The sequence below is a fragment of the Telmatherina bonti genome (assembly GCF_933228915.1).
Source record: "Telmatherina bonti genome assembly, chromosome: 16".
NCBI lineage: Eukaryota > Metazoa > Chordata > Actinopteri > Atheriniformes > Telmatherinidae > Telmatherina > Telmatherina bonti.
Window position 1 is genome coordinate 25,101,685 of NC_136614.1, and position 18,690 is coordinate 25,120,374.

At 41.8% G+C, this 18,690-nt stretch overlaps 1 protein-coding gene across 1 annotated transcript in view; it reads left to right on the forward strand.

Moving 5' to 3' along the window:
• The window catches only part of ino80 (INO80 complex ATPase subunit), a 36,236-nt gene that overhangs the window by 6,144 nt on the left and 11,402 nt on the right, over positions 1-18,690 (forward strand). The window contains exons 15-28 of the mRNA XM_079255988.1: positions 130-225; positions 1,002-1,061; positions 1,167-1,309; positions 1,974-2,058; positions 2,142-2,259; positions 2,424-2,509; positions 3,411-3,578; positions 3,811-3,944; positions 4,288-4,355; positions 4,523-4,616; positions 4,875-5,085; positions 7,153-7,293; positions 7,866-8,091; positions 16,405-16,532. Of these exons, the coding sequence (XP_079112114.1) occupies positions 130-225; positions 1,002-1,061; positions 1,167-1,309; positions 1,974-2,058; positions 2,142-2,259; positions 2,424-2,509; positions 3,411-3,578; positions 3,811-3,944; positions 4,288-4,355; positions 4,523-4,616; positions 4,875-5,085; positions 7,153-7,293; positions 7,866-8,091; positions 16,405-16,532 (1,758 nt within the window). The remainder of the gene's footprint in view (positions 1-129; positions 226-1,001; positions 1,062-1,166; positions 1,310-1,973; positions 2,059-2,141; positions 2,260-2,423; positions 2,510-3,410; positions 3,579-3,810; positions 3,945-4,287; positions 4,356-4,522; positions 4,617-4,874; positions 5,086-7,152; positions 7,294-7,865; positions 8,092-16,404; positions 16,533-18,690) is intronic.

The window sequence follows — 18,690 nt, forward strand, 5'->3', positions numbered from 1 at the left end:
CGTTGACAGAAAGATGCATGGCGCGTTCCTTCAGGGCTTCCTGTTATTGGGTGCTGCTCACACATGCATGTACAAAGACCACCTGTTGCAGCAGCTGATGATATATTCTTTTTTTCTGTTCCTGCACAGAGAGACAACATCTGGGGTCCGTTCCTGATCATCTCCCCAGCGTCTACACTCAACAACTGGCATCAGGAATTCACCCGCTTTGTGCCCAGATTCAAGGTGAGGATCCCTAATACTGCTGAGTTAGCACACCAGCGGAAACATCTGTATTAGCATTTAAAGGAACCAAGTATATGGGTTATTTTTTTCTACTGTAGCCTTTACTTGTCCTTCTAGACCTTTTAATAGACATTTAAGAAAAAAATGAAAGATGAAAACATGGCTATCATTGACCACTAGGGGGCACTGCTGTAGCATTGCCAATTTAAAAAGCTATTTGTGTGGGGTTTTTTTTTTGGGTTTTTTTTTTTTTTTAGAAGTGGCTGCTTTTACAAAAGATCTATGTGCCTGTTTTAACTAGCCTTTGACAGACTATGTTTAAACTACAATTCACTTATCAAGAACATCAATATACCAGCTATGCTTGAGTGCACACTCCCATGTTCAGTGTAATAAACATAACTCTTTGTTGTACTCAACTTTCAACTATTTCCAGTTTCTCAGCTAGTTTGGAAATAAATCAATTCCAGTTTGTTTAGCTAATGAAGTGTGAAAAGACCCTATTACACAATATGAAGATAAGCTTCCTGAGCACTCAAAGCAAGACTGAGTGAAAACAATGGAATACCAGCTTGTGTTGAGTGATACTGTGATGTGCAGGTCTTTTCACATCGCTAATACTCAAACAAATGAAGAAGTAACTCATATGTGATGTTGCGCCTGTAGGTGTTGTGTTTTTTTTCACATGTTTAATGTGGAATGTTCAGAATAAATCATTTCACACATTCATAATTGTTAATAAACATGTTAATTTATTGTTTTGTCAATGACATCAGGTGTTACCATACTGGGGGAACCCTCATGATCGCAAAGTGATTAGAAAGTTCTGGAGTCAGGTAAAGATGGCTTTTTTGTAAAGATAATCACAATGAATAATAAAAAAAAGTTCTGTTATGCAGATTTGAATATAATCCTCTCCATGATGATTTGCTTTTCCATAGAAAACCCTTTACACACAAAATGCGCCATTCCATGTGGTGATCACAAGTTACCAGTTAGTGGTCCAAGATGTCAAGTACTTCCAGAGGGTTAAGTGGCAGTACATGGTTCTGGATGAGGCCCAGGCACTGAAAAGCAGCTCCAGGTAAAACAAATACAGTTATTTTGTTGTTTTGTCTCAAACGTAGAGTATTCATTCACTGATACACAACCGTCTTTTTTTTATTTTATTTTTATTCTTAATAATTACTTGATATTAAGAGTTTTCTAATTTTTATCAGCCTTTCAATCACCATTGAAATATGACACACATTTTAAAATTTTTGTACCCTCACTTCAACACAATAACTTCAATTTGGCCAAATGTGAATAGAAATAAAATGTGACTTTTGAAATATAGTAAGCTTCTATACAGTGTTTACAGACAGCCTCCTGGAACGCCAGCAGATTTGGGCCAACATTTCTTTTTTCTAAAGTTTAATCAGAAATCTGAAGTGAGTACAGCTCGCAATAAATCAGCTTAAAGAACAACGACTCAGTTCTTAAACTCGTGTTGAAAATCAACAAAAGGAGTCTGGAGAAATGTACTACGCTTTGCTTTTGGAAACGAGCCAAAATCTACATATTCACTCAGAAAATGTTTTTAAAAAACATTTATTATTGAAAACATCCAGCGGTCAGTTTCACACTTCACACCTTCCCAGTCAACGATGTGATTATTTTGCATTTAACATTTGACGTAGATGCTAAATGTTCGTAGCTGTTGGATTAAAGTCTCATTTTCTGCCTCCTTTTTTTTTTTTTTGAAGTGTCCGGTGGAAAATCCTCCTGCAGTTCCAGTGTCGAAACAGACTGTTGCTGACTGGGACGCCTATCCAGAACACTATGGCTGAGGTGACTATTGTGGATGTGTGTGTCCTAAATGTATGTGTGAAAATCAGTACTGCTAACAGTTGCGTGTTTTTTCTGCTTCTCAGCTGTGGGCCTTGCTTCACTTCATCATGCCTACATTGTTCGATTCCCATGAAGAGTTTAACGAGTGGTTCTCCAAGGACATCGAGAGCCACGCCGAAAACAAGTCTGCCATTGATGAGAGTGAGAGAAACAAAAATATTTCCCTCTGCTACCTGTCAGTGTTTTTTTCTCCCCTCATTTTCCAGCTAACGACACCTAAGCTTGTATTTTTTTTCCCATTCATGCCAACATGGATGAATCCTGCACAGTGTTGCATTGTTACACATGATTGGTTTATTTTGCAGACCAGCTTTCCAGATTGCACATGATCCTAAAGCCTTTCATGCTGCGCAGAATCAAGAAGGATGTGGAAAACGAGCTCTCGGACAAGGTAGAGGGGCAAATTTTCTTTTTTTAATACAATTTACAATATTGCATCCTAAAGAATGAATATGCTTTTCTTTTCTGCAAAATCTAACCTAAACATTTATGTATGACCTTAAATGTTTGGCTATGTATTAAATATAACAATTCTCAGTTAAAACTTCAGTCTCATAATCGTGCCAATGAGAAATAATACTTTCTTTCTCCACTTAAGCTCAACTTGCTCTCCCTTTTCCTCACTCTGACTCCTTGTCTATCTCACTGACACAGAAAGTATTGCAATAAGTCTGTGAGTGATGCTTGTGCTGGCAGATCCCTCTGACAGATGTTGGACCTGGGGTCTGCTGCTGTCACAAGCGGTGCACACATACTTGCTCATACACTGTGGGAGTCTCGATTCCCAGAAGCAGAGGAATGATAGAGTTCACAGCTCTCCCTCATATGTCTTTTTCCACTATTCCTCTGCACCCACATGTAGTCCTGCCAACCCACTTCCTTTGCTTCTCCACACTTGTTGGGTTTCTGTTGTTCTGCCAGCCTGCTGAAGCTAATGCTAGTCTGTGAGGTTCTCACGCAGTTTGTTTGTTTAAGGGATGCTGGGCGAAAGCAGTGTGGAAGCTTCACTTTTGGTGAAGTTCTTTTAAAACACTGGGTACCACTGGGTACACATGATATATTTATTTTATATATAAAAAAAAAAAAAAGTCAAAGAAAAACCTGAATCTGAGGTCATTTTTTCCCCAGATTTTACTCAGCTATTGAAAAACAAAAAAAACTGAGAATGAAAACATTAACATCACTGCTGTTGCACTTTTTTGATAATTACCTTTTAAAGGCAGGTTTTTGTGTATGTTAACGTGAAGAAGCTGGCAGTCCTTCACTAAAGTTACTCCTCTCTCCCTTTGCAGATTGAGATCCTGACCTACTGCCAGCTGACGTCCCGACAGAGGCTGCTCTACCAAGCGCTGAGGAACAAGATCTCCATCGAGGACCTGCTGCAGTCCTCCATGGGCACAGCCCAGCAGGCCCACAGCACCACCTCCTCGCTCATGAATCTGGTCATGCAGTTCAGGAAGGTATAAGCCATGGCTGATGTTTCATTATAATTTTTGTTACAGACAAAAGGAATAAAGAATTGTGACTCTTTAGAAACATTTTTTTTAAAATAAAATAACTAGATGAATGTTTCAAAAGTTTAGTCAAATTCTAAGTTAAAAGAAGTTTGCAGCACTCTGTCATGTAAGCATGAGTACATGTTGTTTTTTTTGTTTTTTTTTTAACTGCACCTGTGTGTGTCCTTGCGTGTAGGTTTGCAACCATCCAGATCTGTTTGAGCGTCAGGAGACGCGCTCTCCTTTCCACATGTCCCTCAAGCCATACATCATGTCAAAGTTACTCTACCGTCAAGGCCTCATCCGTGTGCACAACCAGGCCAAAAACAAGCAAGTTCCTACATATTGAAACATTTACAGCCACACTTGATCTGCACAAATACACCCTCAAATCCATTTAAAGCTAGTCTATCAAAAGGTCTGATAACATTGTTTGAATAGGATTAAGTTTGTATATGAAATTTCTGTCTAAACATAATTAAATATGTCTTCTACTTCTCCAGCAAATCTTTGTCCTTGTGGACATTTGCTGATGCGGGGCTTGCAGAAGGCTATTATTCCAATTATGGCTCTATCTGTAGGAATTTTGTGGGCTGGACAGGGATCAGATTATCGAGTGGTGCCTGCCACATTTTGTGGTTTAACATGGTCTACCTCTCCATGTCCTCCTCAGATTATTGCAAGTGCTGCTGTCTCCCTTCTCTCCACATTACATCCAGCAGTCTCTGTTTCACAGGAAAGGTGAGAGCGCAGCAAGCTCTGATTCCACTGAAAACACAATGGAACAATCTTACATCAGTTTCACCACAGTTTTTCTTTATCTCAGATGATCACTTCATATCTCTTTTCATTTCGTTCTGTTTATTTGGTGCAATTTCATATATTGGACTCTGTTTTTACTGCTTCAGGTGATGACAAAGGAAGCTGCTTCTCTTTTTTGCGCTTTATTGATGTTTCACCAGCTGAGATGTCCAATCTGATGTTGCAAGGCACGTTGGTGAGGTTGGTGTTTCTTTTTTTTTTTCTTTTCTTTTTAAATCTTCAGCTCTTTTATACTTTTTGTATGGGTTTAAAATAAATTCAAGCCATTTTTAGATCAAACTCTTCCATCTTTGCAACACACCGGACGAAAATCAGCTCAGCTTGTGTCATGCTGTCAACAACACTTCTATTATTTCTTTGGAAAACGTTAGATTTAGCTGTTATGCTGATGGTACTAATAAGTGTTTCTTTCCTGGCCTTCACTATTCCCTTTCACAGATGGTTAGCCCTTTTTCTGTCCCTGAAAGCTGCATACAGGCTCCACCACCAACGCCTTTTTGACCAGGAAGAAGGAGAACAGAAAGATGCAGAGGATGGGGTCAAAGCAAAGTTACAGCCCAGGATAAAGTGTCTATCTCATAAGGACATGATTCTGTGGGTTAACAGACCTGTTGCCTTCCCTAACACACAAACCAGCCTCATCCTGCAGGTGAGAAACACTCAAAACACACTTAACAATATGTTCACAACGAAGGCTTGAGTAGCCATCTGCAGTGTACATTAATGAGCGCAGAAACGTGAAACACCAGTAGGCAGGTATGTGCTGCTGATGAGACTGAACTTTTCCCCAGAGCATCCGTCGGTGTTTGGCCACACACCACGCTCTCTAGCTCAAGCTTCCTCTCCATCCACTGGGATAAAGTTTGGAACATAATCCCTTTGCAACCTTGTGACCCAATAACACCAACTTCCCTCCCTGTGCGATTCTCTCGGGTCTATGGAAACCAGCATTTATCTTTTTTCTATGGTGAGACGTATAAGAAAACTGCAGGAATCAATAAACACACTGTCTTCTATAAATCAGAGTAAAGGAGCCAAAAAGCCAAATCACATGGTAGCATTTTGTAGAATAAATGAAGAGAAGGGGTGATGGTTACTGGGTAGATCTCAAAATTTGTGTTGGTTTCATTGAAACATGAAACTGCTGGCAACGGGACAGAATTTAATCATCTTTTTTTGTGGTCGGTGTTTGTGCATATTGGTACATAAAGCCAGTGCGGTGCTGGTGGTTTATGGGAGGCTATGTAAGATTTTGATGATAACATTTTAAGCACTGTATTTGATCCAACAGAACATTCTGATAGCTTAGTAAGTGAAAATGTGTTGCCAGACCAGCTGTCTTGGGAATAAATGTAGAATATCACAGTTCTCATCAGATGCTCTCACATGTTTTCATATGTGTGGGACTCTGTAGCTGAGACTCAGTTTTACACTGAGACAGCACATATTTCTTCCTCTTTTATTGGACAAAATTGGAAATCGTGTTGTCCTTGACGCTAACAATGTGTACGTGCCAGCTCAAATATAGAGGCCCCCTGTAAAAATGCAATAGCATACATCCGATTCTTTGTCCCACTGCTGCAAGACGGTTTCAGTGATTCTGTTTGGCTTTAAAGCATTAAAACACAACTGATCAAATTCTACCCTGCAAACCTGATTTCTGTCACGACCACCCTTCTTCGTTTGTAACTTGCAGGGTGGAAAACACCCGGGGGGTAAATGCTGTAGGGGTAATTCCATCCTCTTCTTCCTCTGGTGGCCTCATCACACCGAGTTATGCAGCTGCCTTGCATCTTAGCTCCCCCCCCCCCCCCGGAGCGGCTCAAGAGGCGAGCAGAAACAAAATAAGAAAAGAGCTCAAATATGAGCAAGAAAAAGAAACTTGGGACACCTGGAGAGCTGATACGATATATGGTGCTGAATGGCCACGCTGACCCCCAGGTTCCCACTTTAGCTTTACACTTGAGCTTCCCTGCAGCTTTCTCCGGCTTCTTTCGGCTCCTCGTTTTTCTTTTGAAGCTGTGTGTAGCTGGAACACGGTGGCGTTTCTTTCTGCTCGGCTCCTCTCGCTCTGGCTGTGAGCTTGACATTGTGGTCGGTGTTGCACTCAGCTTTCCAGTGCTCCCGTTGAGATGCGGAGAGGAAAAAGACAGCTGTGAATATCCCGTAAAACGTGAAATGCATCCCTCCAGCTTTCTCCCCTTGCACATTTATCCATCAAACCCATTAGGATCAGATGCAAAGTATGAAGGTATTACTCCTTTTAGATCTCAAAATATTAAGAGCGTGCTCCTGTTTGTCCATCTGGGCCATGCATTGTGTTGGAAAAATTGTCATGTGGGCTGCAGTGCTCATGCCAAGAAACTTTGAGCTGCTGACGTTTACCTGCAACCTGCCATAAGATGGCACTGTGTAACTATAATAACACATACACACCACATGTACATCACCATACACCTTTAAATCCTGCTGTTTATTAGTCTGTCTGAGTGTTCATCATTATCGAAGTGTGTAGTTGGTTCACACCATGCAGATAAATTATAAAGCAGCCAGATTTGTCCTCTGACATTTTGCAACTCAAGTTATACAAGCTGCAGTAATCATACATTTTCTATAATGATTGAAGCATCTAGCTAAAATTTTAAGAATTGTTTTAGCGATAGTTTGACTTTCATGAAATAAGACAACAAGATGGATTTGTGTGTGTGTTTGTTAGGATTTGGTGTTCACGGCCTTCGGGTCGGGCATTTTGGGACATACCGACGTGAAGATCCACAGTAGAAATTCTGCCACTTCCATACTCAGGCGCTGCAAGCCCACGCTGCCACCCAAGTTCCTGTTCGCCGCCACACCCAAGGTAAGTGTACAACGTGAAGAAAAGGGCCTGAAGAAGAGTGATCCAGGTGTGTTTATATGGTCACTGGTTGTCCGTCTGACCGTGTAAGGACAGGCGAGCGTTTGGGTGGTCGTGGAAGCAGAAGAGGGAAGCGCTGTGAACATTGCTTTTGTTGGTTTTAACAATGAGAAGTTCTTATCTGTGAAATGTGTGTGGGGGTGACCACAGTACCTTCCAGCTGCACTTAAAAACAAACAGCCTCTTTAAAAAAAGGCTCTTTGCACAGGTTGCTCACCAGTTGTAAAGCTTCCTCTCACCCCCCCCCTCCCCGCACCTCTTCCACAGACACACAAACACACAGATGCAGAACCTGCTGATTCAGGAAAAACAGCCTGCTGTCTGCTCTCCATCTCACAGTACTGATGTGTTTAATAAAGTCGTCACCTGCTGAATCTTTTAGGTTGTGATGCAAAGCAGATGTTTAAAATTTCACCTGATGGCTTCAGATTTTTTGTTTTTAAAAAAAAAAAAAAAAAAAAAAAAAAAGGACATAAAACCTCTGCTTGTGTCAACATGCAAGTTCTGTTTCCTAGGTGACGGCGGTTCCCATGGAGCGTTATTGTGACGACCGCAGTGCTGAGTACGAGTGGCGGGTGACGCTCACTGGAGGGGGCATGATCTTCAAACAGTGTTTTCTGTACGGCTCTCCTGAATTTGCTTCAGATTGGTGTGTTAGGTCCAATGCATTCCACCCAGAAAGCCCCGGGGGTCTGATGGCCCTCTACCCTCGCCATGGATGGTCCTACATACGGATTCCTGGTAAGGGCTTGTGTTTTGATTGGCCAAAAGAGTGCCATTTACTGTAACATGAAGCTAAGTCCATTGTAGTTGTCTGCATTGTCTTGGAAAAATGTCACCTGCAGCGACAGTAATGCACAGTTGGTTTTATACTCATTGTCACATTTTAACTGGTTTGATCACGTCCAGTTTTGGAGTATAGAGAAAAAAGAAGCGCACAAAATCCAAACGCTTCTATCTCTCCTATGTGTCTATCTGTACATACGCCAATCTAATAGGAGCCGCTGAGATAGAGGCCTTATAAGGAGAGGTTACTTCCATAAACACACAGGTTAGTTCCATGAAGGTGTGGATGCAGGACTGCCTTCTTTTGTGGACTTTGCAGCTAATTTGTGGCTTTCCAGCTCTTTATATGAAGAGCTTGGTCTGTTGCCTGAAGGTTCAGCTGGAGAACAGTGGATGGTGGTTTTTGCTGGTGCAGATGCTTGATGGATTTCTAAGGTTAAAGAGGTCATTGCCTTTTTACAGACAACACGTCCGTTCTCACTGACCTGCTCAACCCCTCTCGCTCTGATAAACTGGATTCTGATGACTGCTTTCTTTTTGTTTTGTGAGAAATGGACGCGTGTATCCTGAGTTGATGCTTTTAATGACTTTGAGTTCTTAAAGTCACAATTAATCATAATTCTGTCCTGCATTTACTATCATGCAACTTACTCATAATATTTATCCAAATCCTGTCAGACTGCATGTTATAAAGTGTCTTTTTCTGCTTTTATCCATCTGTGCATGCATATGCTTGTGAGAGAGTACGTGTGTAAAAGTGAGAAACAAAACAAGTATTTGTGTGTCTGTGTGAGAACAGTCTGAAAGCTCTTGTGAAGTTATACGCAGGCAGACAAAGCGAGGAAGTTTAGCCACTGCTCATTGTTCAAGTGCTTAGTTAGGTAACACTAATAGATGGTCTGTCTGTGTGCGAGCAAGTGTATGTATATGTGTTTGTGTACCATCGAGCCCATTCAGGGGACTGTGCAGTGGCCTGAGGTGTCTCCCAGCTCGCCGCACACACTCTCCCACGCTTGGCGGCGTTGCCCCGTCTTCACACATACACTTCAGGCAGGCTTCACCTCTGTCTCTCTCACTAACAGACAGGACCCTGCGCTGTTTTGAAATGAGTATCTGGCTGCAGCCCCTCGGCCCGTCTGGTCTCCCACTTCTTTCTCAGCCTCAGTAGGAAGGAAGTGACCCAACACTCCGGCACCCGTCCTGCGCTGAACGCATTGTTGCCACATCAAGGCTCAGATATGTACAGTAGCTCAGCTGAAGTTTCCCACCCTCCTGCTCCTCCGTACTCCCAGCTCCACACCTTAAGAACAAATGGCAGTGGCTGAATAACTGTTTGTTTGAGCGCCATGGCGTGAGTAGCGCTGCCCGCTGATATCGATGGAAGGAATCTAATCAGAGGCCTTATTAGGAATCAAGCAACTGAGGAGGGAAAAAACAATCGAAGCTGTAATGGTTCAGACCTCCGATTTAGTTTTGTTTTTGATGTTATTGTGTTGACAGGATAGTCACGCAAAAGAAAAACTATTCAAATTATGTCAAGAATGTAAATATATGTGATAATAAGACCTTCCTGTGGTAATGAGAAAGAAGTGAAGATGTACTGGGATATTTTCAACCAAGCAGTGAACCCATGCAGCCACCCTTTCTTCGCTACAGGATGAGACAGAAGAAAATATTTGGACTAAACAGCTGAGTCCAGAATTAAGAAGAAGAAGCTTTTGTTGTAAAGCTAAAACATCTATTTAAAGGAAATCTCCATTCAAGTGAGACAGGTCATCCTTAGCCAGCGCAAACAAAAGAAATACATCAGATAGTTGATGGGAACATTAGGAGTGGCCAGGAAAAATAACACCCCCATGTGAAAAGACCTCTTCATGTCAAAGACATATGAACTAAATCCTCACCACAAGGTGGAAATTGCAAATAAGATTCAAGAATAAGAAACCAGATTCCACTCGGACATATCGAAACAACGTACGTGAAGGTTCACCAGCAAGGAGGATGCATCTTGATTCTTTCCAAAAAAGCAACTTAAAAAGTCCGAGCTGTTACGCCACCGCATTCTTTCACTGATGAGACTGAAATCTGCCCGCGCTAAAACGACAGGGAAGAAAAACAGCATGAAATCACATTAAATTGCACATCAGCAGCTGTAGGTCACATGTATGTGTGATAGCATGGGAACGCATGGCCTCCAGCAGATCTGGGTCAAAAGTGTTGATGTGATGATGTGACTGAAAAGATGCAGCCAGGCAAATTGTAAAGTGTACAGAGATGTACTCTGTTCAAGAAGTTCAAAAGCAGCCCAGAAGAAGTTGGATATTCCGCTGTGGCCAAGTCAAACATGTGATCTCAACCTGATTGGACTGCATTTCACCTCCTAAAAATCCAAACTAAATGCACAAAAAAATGGACAAACAACTGAACACAGCTGCATTTAAGACGTGCATAATGACCACAAAGAAGGAAACCGTTTTGGTTGTGCAAGATTCTCTACAAATGTATTAAAAATATTATTCTTTTATTCATTGTCATTTTATTACACCCAGTTCCATTTGAGGATTCACTTATATTCATCCTGCCTTCATTTTAGTTTTAAAATTCCTCATATTCTCACTTACACTTTAAATCCCTCATTCATCTTAGATATATTTTATTTAATTAAATATTTCTTCATTTAACTTGAGTTAGTCACATTTTTACTTCCCCTTTCCCTTGTTCTTTAGAAAGGCTCCACATATCAACACTTGGGTGACTTTACATTCAAACAAAGTTCAGTTTCAAGTGAAAATGCGAGTTTAAAAGCATTTTAAACTGTGCTGTGGAAATACTTGTAGAATATTTTTATGAAATGAAATTAAATGGAAAGTACTTTATTAAACCCCAAAGGGAAATTCAATATTGTAGTATATAATAATATTTAATTAATTAAGGAGGTCTTGTTCCGGAGGCTGATGGCTGCTGGCAGGAATGATCTTCTGTATCTTTCAGTCTTGCATCTTGCATTATGGAATAAGTATGTGAAACAGAAATAACTATGCTTGCTGCCTGTGTGGCCTCTGTGACATTTACAGTAATTAGAAGCAACCTCCCCACAAAATGACAGGTTCTCGCTATAGAAGCAGCTTCTGACTCTTTTTCTAGCTTTATTGTAAAACTGTGATTTGACTGCCATCACTTGGAAGGAGTGTGTGTGTGTGTGTGTGTGTGTGTGTGTGTGTGTGTGTGTGTGTGTGTGTGTGTGTGTGTGTGTGTGTGTGTGTGTGTCTGTGTGTGTGTGTGTGTCTGTGTGTGTGTGTGTGTCTGTGTGTGTGTGAAAGATATGGTATTTCTTTGTCAGGTCACTTGCTTTTTTCTGATGTATTTTAATGTGTGTGTGTGTGTGTATCTGTGCATCAGTCAATACCATGAGAAGTTAAGAGAAGCATGTCTGTTCTGGCCCTGCAGCTCACATTAGACTGTGGGAAATGCAGTTGTGCCTTCCTGTCCCTTCAAAGAAACCCAAGCTCTCCAGCAAAATGGCAGGAAACTTCCCCAGCCCTCTGATAGACGGGCACAAAACAACACAGACGGCCAGCCTCACCACATCACTTGTCTGACTCTACCGCCTCTCAATCTGCATTAAACTGGCACCGCCACCCGTCTGTGGTATTTTTGTGGTTTTTTCATTTTTCCTATTTTTATTTATTTTTTTACCAGCAAAGAAAAGCAGAAGAAAGCAGCCAGCCAAGTGCGTAAAGAGACGGAGAATTCCTCGTCTAATTTATGGCTATTAATGTGTCCACAAGGGGAAAAAAAATTAATTCACAGAAACTTAATAATCTTTGTAATCCAAAGTAGACTGAAGGGGGAGACATTAGCCACATTATTCCTCATGGCTCGCAATACTTGTCTCCCTTTCTTTCTTTTTTCTTTTCCTTATCCAGCAAGCTTTCATCTGTGCTGTGTTTGACTCATCTGAGGCCACGGGTAATTATCAGAGATCTATCTTAATGATAGAGTTCTTGGTGGGTTGCTGTGGTGTGGAAAGGTTCCCTGACAAAACTTGTAGTACTTATCTGACTGTCTGTCTCTTCCCTTGCAGAACTATTTGTGGAAAACCAGTACAAGTGCTCCTCTTGCATGTTTAAGGGGAACCCACAAAGCATGTGTAGACATGTCCCGTTTACGTACATCTCCTGTCGCACTTTGTCTTCAGTCCCATTGGCTCTCCACCAGAGCCGACATGGTGTTTAGATTTTTGAGTTGCATCCCTGAGACTTTAAGTTTTAATAAGACTCTAAAATTTCCTTCTTTCCCCATTATCAGCTTCTCCAACCTCCTGCTGGCATCTGGCTCTTAACTATTCTGATGCTGTCGCTCTTTAAAAATTAAGTTTATATCTGATTTTGTCAATATGCGCAGAAGCAGCGAAGTAGCACGAGGGTAATATTTCCATCATCAGCAAAGCTGAACAAGTGTTGCCCATTGACTTATTGATTTCACAGTGTAATGTATCATTATACAGTGAGAGGCTGATGCCTGATTCGATCCTTAATTCGACCTGTTCCCTGGCCCCCCATCTGTCTCTCTTTCTCACATAACCATCCATCCATCTTCCTTTACCAGCTCCAGCTCTGCAGTCATGCTGTTGTTTGTCTCCTCAGTCATTTTTCTTGTTCTTTTATTTTTTCGTTTGGTCGCATGTGGCTCGCCTCCCTTCCCGTCGTGGGCAGCTCTGCTTTTGGATTTGGCAGAAGCAGAGGGGAAGGGGACAGGACAGAAGACTGTAGTAGCGTATTAATGAAATTAGCGCTGTACTTGGTTTGGGAGTATCAGGCGCCAGGCACCAGGGCTGGGCTAGGGTTAATTAGCTGGCAGCACGCCTTTAATTGGGTCAGGACCATGTCAGGCCCCTGGCTCTGGCCCTACAGGGATTGAATTACAATATCAGGGGACAGACAGCAGGGGGGGAAGGAGAGAGAGGGGGTATGTGTGTAGGGGGTGGGAGTGGCAGAAGTGGAGGATAGAAGGATGGAGAGGGTGCTGGAGGGTGTAGTGGATGAGGCGGAGGAGGGGGGGACAGGGGAGTGTAGCTTAATCTGCCAGCAGGCGGTGAGGATAGAAGGAGACGGGGAGGGCTGGCTGGGTGAATACCACTGTTAGACTGGATTGGGTTGTAAGCGAGTGGGTGTGGGGGTGTTTATGAAAAGGGGACAGGGCAGGTGGTGAAGCTTGATATGTGTATCCATAGCAACGGCAGAGTGGTGTGACACTGCATGCGATTTGGTTTTTGTTTTGGGGTATAGTCTTAACACAGTCCTCAGCTGCGTCAGCCCAAGATTTTTCAAAAGTTGTTTTGTGTCCTCGGAGCGTTTCGATCTAAGATTTAATTAAAAAGCAGAGCCAGGTGTCGCGCTCTAATTGTTCCCCTGCTCTGTTTTTCAGACATGATGATCTGAACCTTTTGTTTTTATACTCAGCTACTTAATAATGCTGTTCTGTTGAAGGGCAGTGTATTAGATTCATCAAATGTGTAGGCATATTCTGTTGTAATTCGTCCAACCCCATTTCATTTTACATGCATGGTTACTACATTTAGTTTGCTCACATTTACGACCTGTGGTCATGCATTTCTCTGCAGCCACATGTAGCTTATAATGCAAGCCATAAGTGTTACATTGGAATGACACAGACCACCAAAGCCCTCCCAAATGGCAGTTATTCATTTTCTTGGCGAGCCTTTATGGGCTATGGCGGCAATATTTAGACTGCATGCAGCACTAAATGCTTTTGAACTCAGCCACCTCTCACTAAGTCACATTTTCAGGCTTTGGGGAGTCTCAATGGTTGCAGTGATGTGTGTGTGGTTTTTTTTTTGTTTTGTTTTTTTTAAATGCAACATAATTCACTCTATTTTCCTTTGATAATATGGTATTTCCTCTTGTCCTGATTATTTCCTTGCAGCTCAAAGGCAACTGTCTGTTAAATTTATTGCTGGTTGTCTGATACCAGCACAAAACTGATCAGAACATGTCACCTGTGTAATGGAGCATCAGATTGCCGTTTTCTTAAAGAACAGACCTGCTTCCCTGTTACTACATCCCTCTTAATCCAGGCACAAACAAAAGGATTATCCCGACTGACACGTCTCCATGACCAGAAATAATAGCACCCAACTGCTTATAATACAGGATTTTCTGATTCAGAGTTTATGCCCTTTAAGAACAGGTTTGAATACATGCAACATTTGGTTGTTTGACTCTTAGAGTTCAGATAAGAGCTTTAACCTATCTTCAAGCATGACATTAGAACCGGAGGCTTAGATATAATCTGCTAAACAGAAACAGATGAGCAGCAGCGGGTTTTGCAGTATTTCCTTACATGAGCATTTTGTGTTTTTGCCAAGCAGTGGTTTGCAACTGGGTGACTGTCGGTGCAGTCCACAGTGTTAGCACGATGCCCTTGACTGCGCAGCAGTCACGGTTAGACTGGCACCTGTGGTGAGGAGGCTCCGTCTGATCTGAACCACAACATCACCACAGCCACCACTTGGCTAATACCAACTTGGTGTAACTGGAGCCACCAGCCGCAGCACCCGTTTTTTTTTTTTTTTTTTTTTCCCCCTCCTAAGCTGCTGCATGTTATGCGCTGCTTTCCATCTCATCCTTCCTATATTTCCGGCCAACAACTTTCTTGACGTCAATAACTGATTTATTAAAAAAAGATGTTGTTTTTCTGAGGTCATGAAGTGCGCAGGGTTCTTGGTGCACGCCATATTTTAGGCACAGCAAATCTGCACTCGATCTGTGTTAGATTTGGTTTATTTTCTCTTACAAATACAATTTGTCTTTTGTTATTCTATTTGTTATTTTTTCCCCTATTTCCATTTAGCCATTTTTACCTGTTGTGGTCAAACAGAACGTCTGCTTGTCAACCATCTGAAAAAGTGAAACTGCAGTCACAGCTAATCCTGTTTTTAATGAGCTTTATGGACTCCAACCTTTTGACAGGCTAACATTAGTCCACAGTGACCCACCAGTGAGCTCTTCAGTCTCTCCCCTGAGCATTTTGCCTATTCATCTTTTCTATTAGTTTCTCTTTAACACCTCTACAGGCTCTGACCTTGTTTAGGCGACAATGGTACCAGGGGTCACAGGTCAGGGTTCAGCCCGAGTACAGATTAGCATAGATTTTTGATGCTTAAGTCAAGAGAGATCCATTTATGTCTTGTCCTCATCAAGGACATTGTAGTGCTGAAGTTTGTTTTATATAAGTATTGAACAAATATGTGGCAGGACGTTATGAGACGAATGCACCACCGCAGCTTTAGTTGACATTTTCAGGCCATGTGTTTTGAATTAATGAGGCATGATTTTAATGTGGTTGGTTACATTACGCTGACAAAGCAAGGAAATAAGACTGGGAAATATTTATAAGCCTAGGTTTTCACTGCACAAAAGGCCTTGTGAAAAAGTGTCCAACTCCAGGGCAAGATGGCCAAGCCTCGCTCTCCCATGGGGTTTCTCTTGTAACCCTGGTGTGACCCTGTCACCTGACCCTGGCCTGAGGTTCTCCCCACTCATGGCCATACAGGGTCAAACACCATAGTGTGCCTGTCACCATGTTGATGGCAGCCCTGGTCTTATTCTTCCTTCTACCATTGTGACAGATGATCTTAATTCCTCGTCATCACAGACCCACTTCAGCAACAGATCCAGACTCACTTCCACCTAAAAGCGTTCTCATTACTCAATTGTTCTAAGACTGGAGAACTCCTGATGCGGCATCCACTGTTACGCCGCGACCAGCTGCAAAGCCTATTTGTTCATCTTTTGTGCCATTGTGTGAAATGGAGTGTCAATAACTTTTTTTTCCCCCCACAATTTCTCTTCCCGTTTCGTCCTTTCTCACTTGTTTGCTCTCACAATCTCTGCTCTCGCCGCTGCAGACAACATGGGTACACAGATCAGGGGTAGCTTTAGAAGGACGAATCTCCTGGCAGGTCCAGTTGAGTAAAAGAAAAGTATCCAATAGTTTTATGTCTTTGGTAAGAGCTGATAAAGTTTGAATTCATTACACTGTTGTGAACTGTTGTACTCCCAAAGCATTTGCAAGAAAAAGTTACAAGACAAGTCGGCGATTCCTTGTAATTATAGTTGCCTGCAAACTTTTAAAATGTGTGTTTGACATTGTAATTGTCTACTATGAAAGTGAAGAAGAATCTCCTCTAATTCAGGTGGTTTTGCTTGATTTTTTTTTTTTTTTTTTTACCTTTTCCTTTTTCAGATAAGGAAAGCCTGATCACAGAAAGTGGCAAGCTCCACACCTTGGACATCCTGTTGAGTCGGCTGAAGGCCCAGGGACACAGAGTCCTCATCTACTCCCAAATGACACGCATGATAGACCTGCTTGAGGTACAAATAAAAAACCTTATCCATACACTCAAACATTAATAGTTTATGGCTAATCATTATCCTATCTTTTGCACTTATTTTTAACTAGTATCTGGCCTGTTTATATATATATGCATTAATCAGTTTCATTTCAAATTAAGTTTTCGAGCCAGTCTGCTTCCACTGCTGGAGTATTTAGCTTGAGTACCTCTAATAAGCATGCCTGTCCCTCGTTAATGCAACCATTACATGGCTAATTAACAGGTCAGGACTAATTAGAGGGGTCTCATCTGCAGCGGAGGCAGCCAGATGGAAGGGATGACTGACAGTTGTGAGAAATGAGAGGAGGTGGAGGGAAGAAGAGGAGATAGGAGTGGCAAGGGCTTTGGGGTTTAAGGTGGAAGGTATAAGATTGACAAAGTGTCTGGAAACATTTCTTTTGTTGTTGTTGTTGTTTTTGTTGTTGTTTTTTTTTGTTTTTTTAAATAAAAATTTTTTTTTCCAACTCTGAAGTTAAAGCCTAAAACAGACCAGCTCGGGTCAACGGCTGCCGACCTCTTAGTACTTTCATCTGCCCGGGATAAGTGCTTTGAGCTGCTTAGTTGGTATTTTAGAAACAAGAGCTGTTGAAATTTAAGCTGGATTTTTTTTTTTCTTTCTGTTTTTTAAGCCTCATGTTTAGCTATAATCTGATTGGAGGTCAGCATCTATCAGGGCTGAAGTTAAAATAAAGATGAAATGGCAGTTTTGACAGTAGTCGTGCGCCAACAAACTTTACGCAGCACTCTATTGTTGCCCTCCATGTTTGTTGCAAACATCACTACGGAGCCAAAAGCCTCTGGCATGATGTCATTGGAAATTCCTTCCCCTTTCACACAGCACAGCGCCGGTTCAACAGCCAAATCTTTTGATAGCAGATGGACTCAACCCAGGTGGTTAAGGACTGTCTTCCTGTGTGTCTGGAAAACAGTGGGAATGCCTTGTGTGTAAGGCCGTAGGAGAACCGCAGTGGTGAGAACGTCCTAAATAACAGAAGTCCATTCTGTTTCAATCTCCCTCTCACTGTTCGTCCCACCTTTAGTTGTCCGTGTTAGCTACGATTTCCTGGTCTGATGAGGCAGTTTGACAGTGCTTTGGTTAGCACAGAAGTCATTGTTTATAAGTGACCTCATAATGTAATGGAAAGGAGTGCAGGATGGAGGGGTGTGACAGCATCTCCTCTGCTAATGGGTTAAAGACTGCCACAAATGAAATCATACATTCACTCAGTCTGGTTTCAGTTTTCCTCCACCATATTGACTTTCTCATTGGTTCACGGGGAAGAAAACTGCAGATGGAGTTGATTTCCTGACTTTGACTAAGAGACAGCAGAAGAGAGGCTGATGCTAATCTCTGTCATTAGCATTATTGTTTTCGTCACCTGTCAGCTGCCGGTTCGTCTGGTGACATCACACCGTAGGGTGATGAATCGTTGAGATCAGGGCGGCCTGAAGAAAATGTAACACTGCTTGCTTTCTCTGGCTATAGCCAATGAGGAAGCATGGGCTGCCCTCCTGCTTCAGCTGTACGTCCGTGGCTGCTTCTACGACACTTTACTGTACTACAAGTCTTAAAGAGCATGCATTACATAGTGTAGGTAATGCATGTGCTGACTTTGTGGTACCTTTGGCAGGAGCAGAGTTCAAGAGGGGATATTGTTTTTTTTATCAATGATTTAAGGAATTAAATTAACCTGTCAGTTATCCATGCTTTTAACATCACATAGACACATTAAATGTTACTTAGGACTGCATTCAACGCTTGACTTGAACTAAAAAATGAACATATCAGGCAGAAAATGGGAAGTCTGAATAGTTGTTTTTTTTTATGAATTGTGTACCTTTTCAGGATGTGTGACCACCAAAGCATGTTTCATAATGGGCTGTTGATAGATGGGAAAAAAAAAACAGACATTACATCCACTCATGTAACCCAAACGAATCCCTTGATTTATAACATTTGCCAAAAAAACAATATAAAATGAGTGAAAAATCACAGATATATTAGCATTGTCATTTATGGTTAGTACAAAATGAATGGACTATTAGAGAAAATTGCCAGCTGTTGGGGTTTAGATTTCAGTGTAGCAGTACTCTTGGAGGAAGACCACAATTACACTGCTTGTGAGTGCAATGCTCTA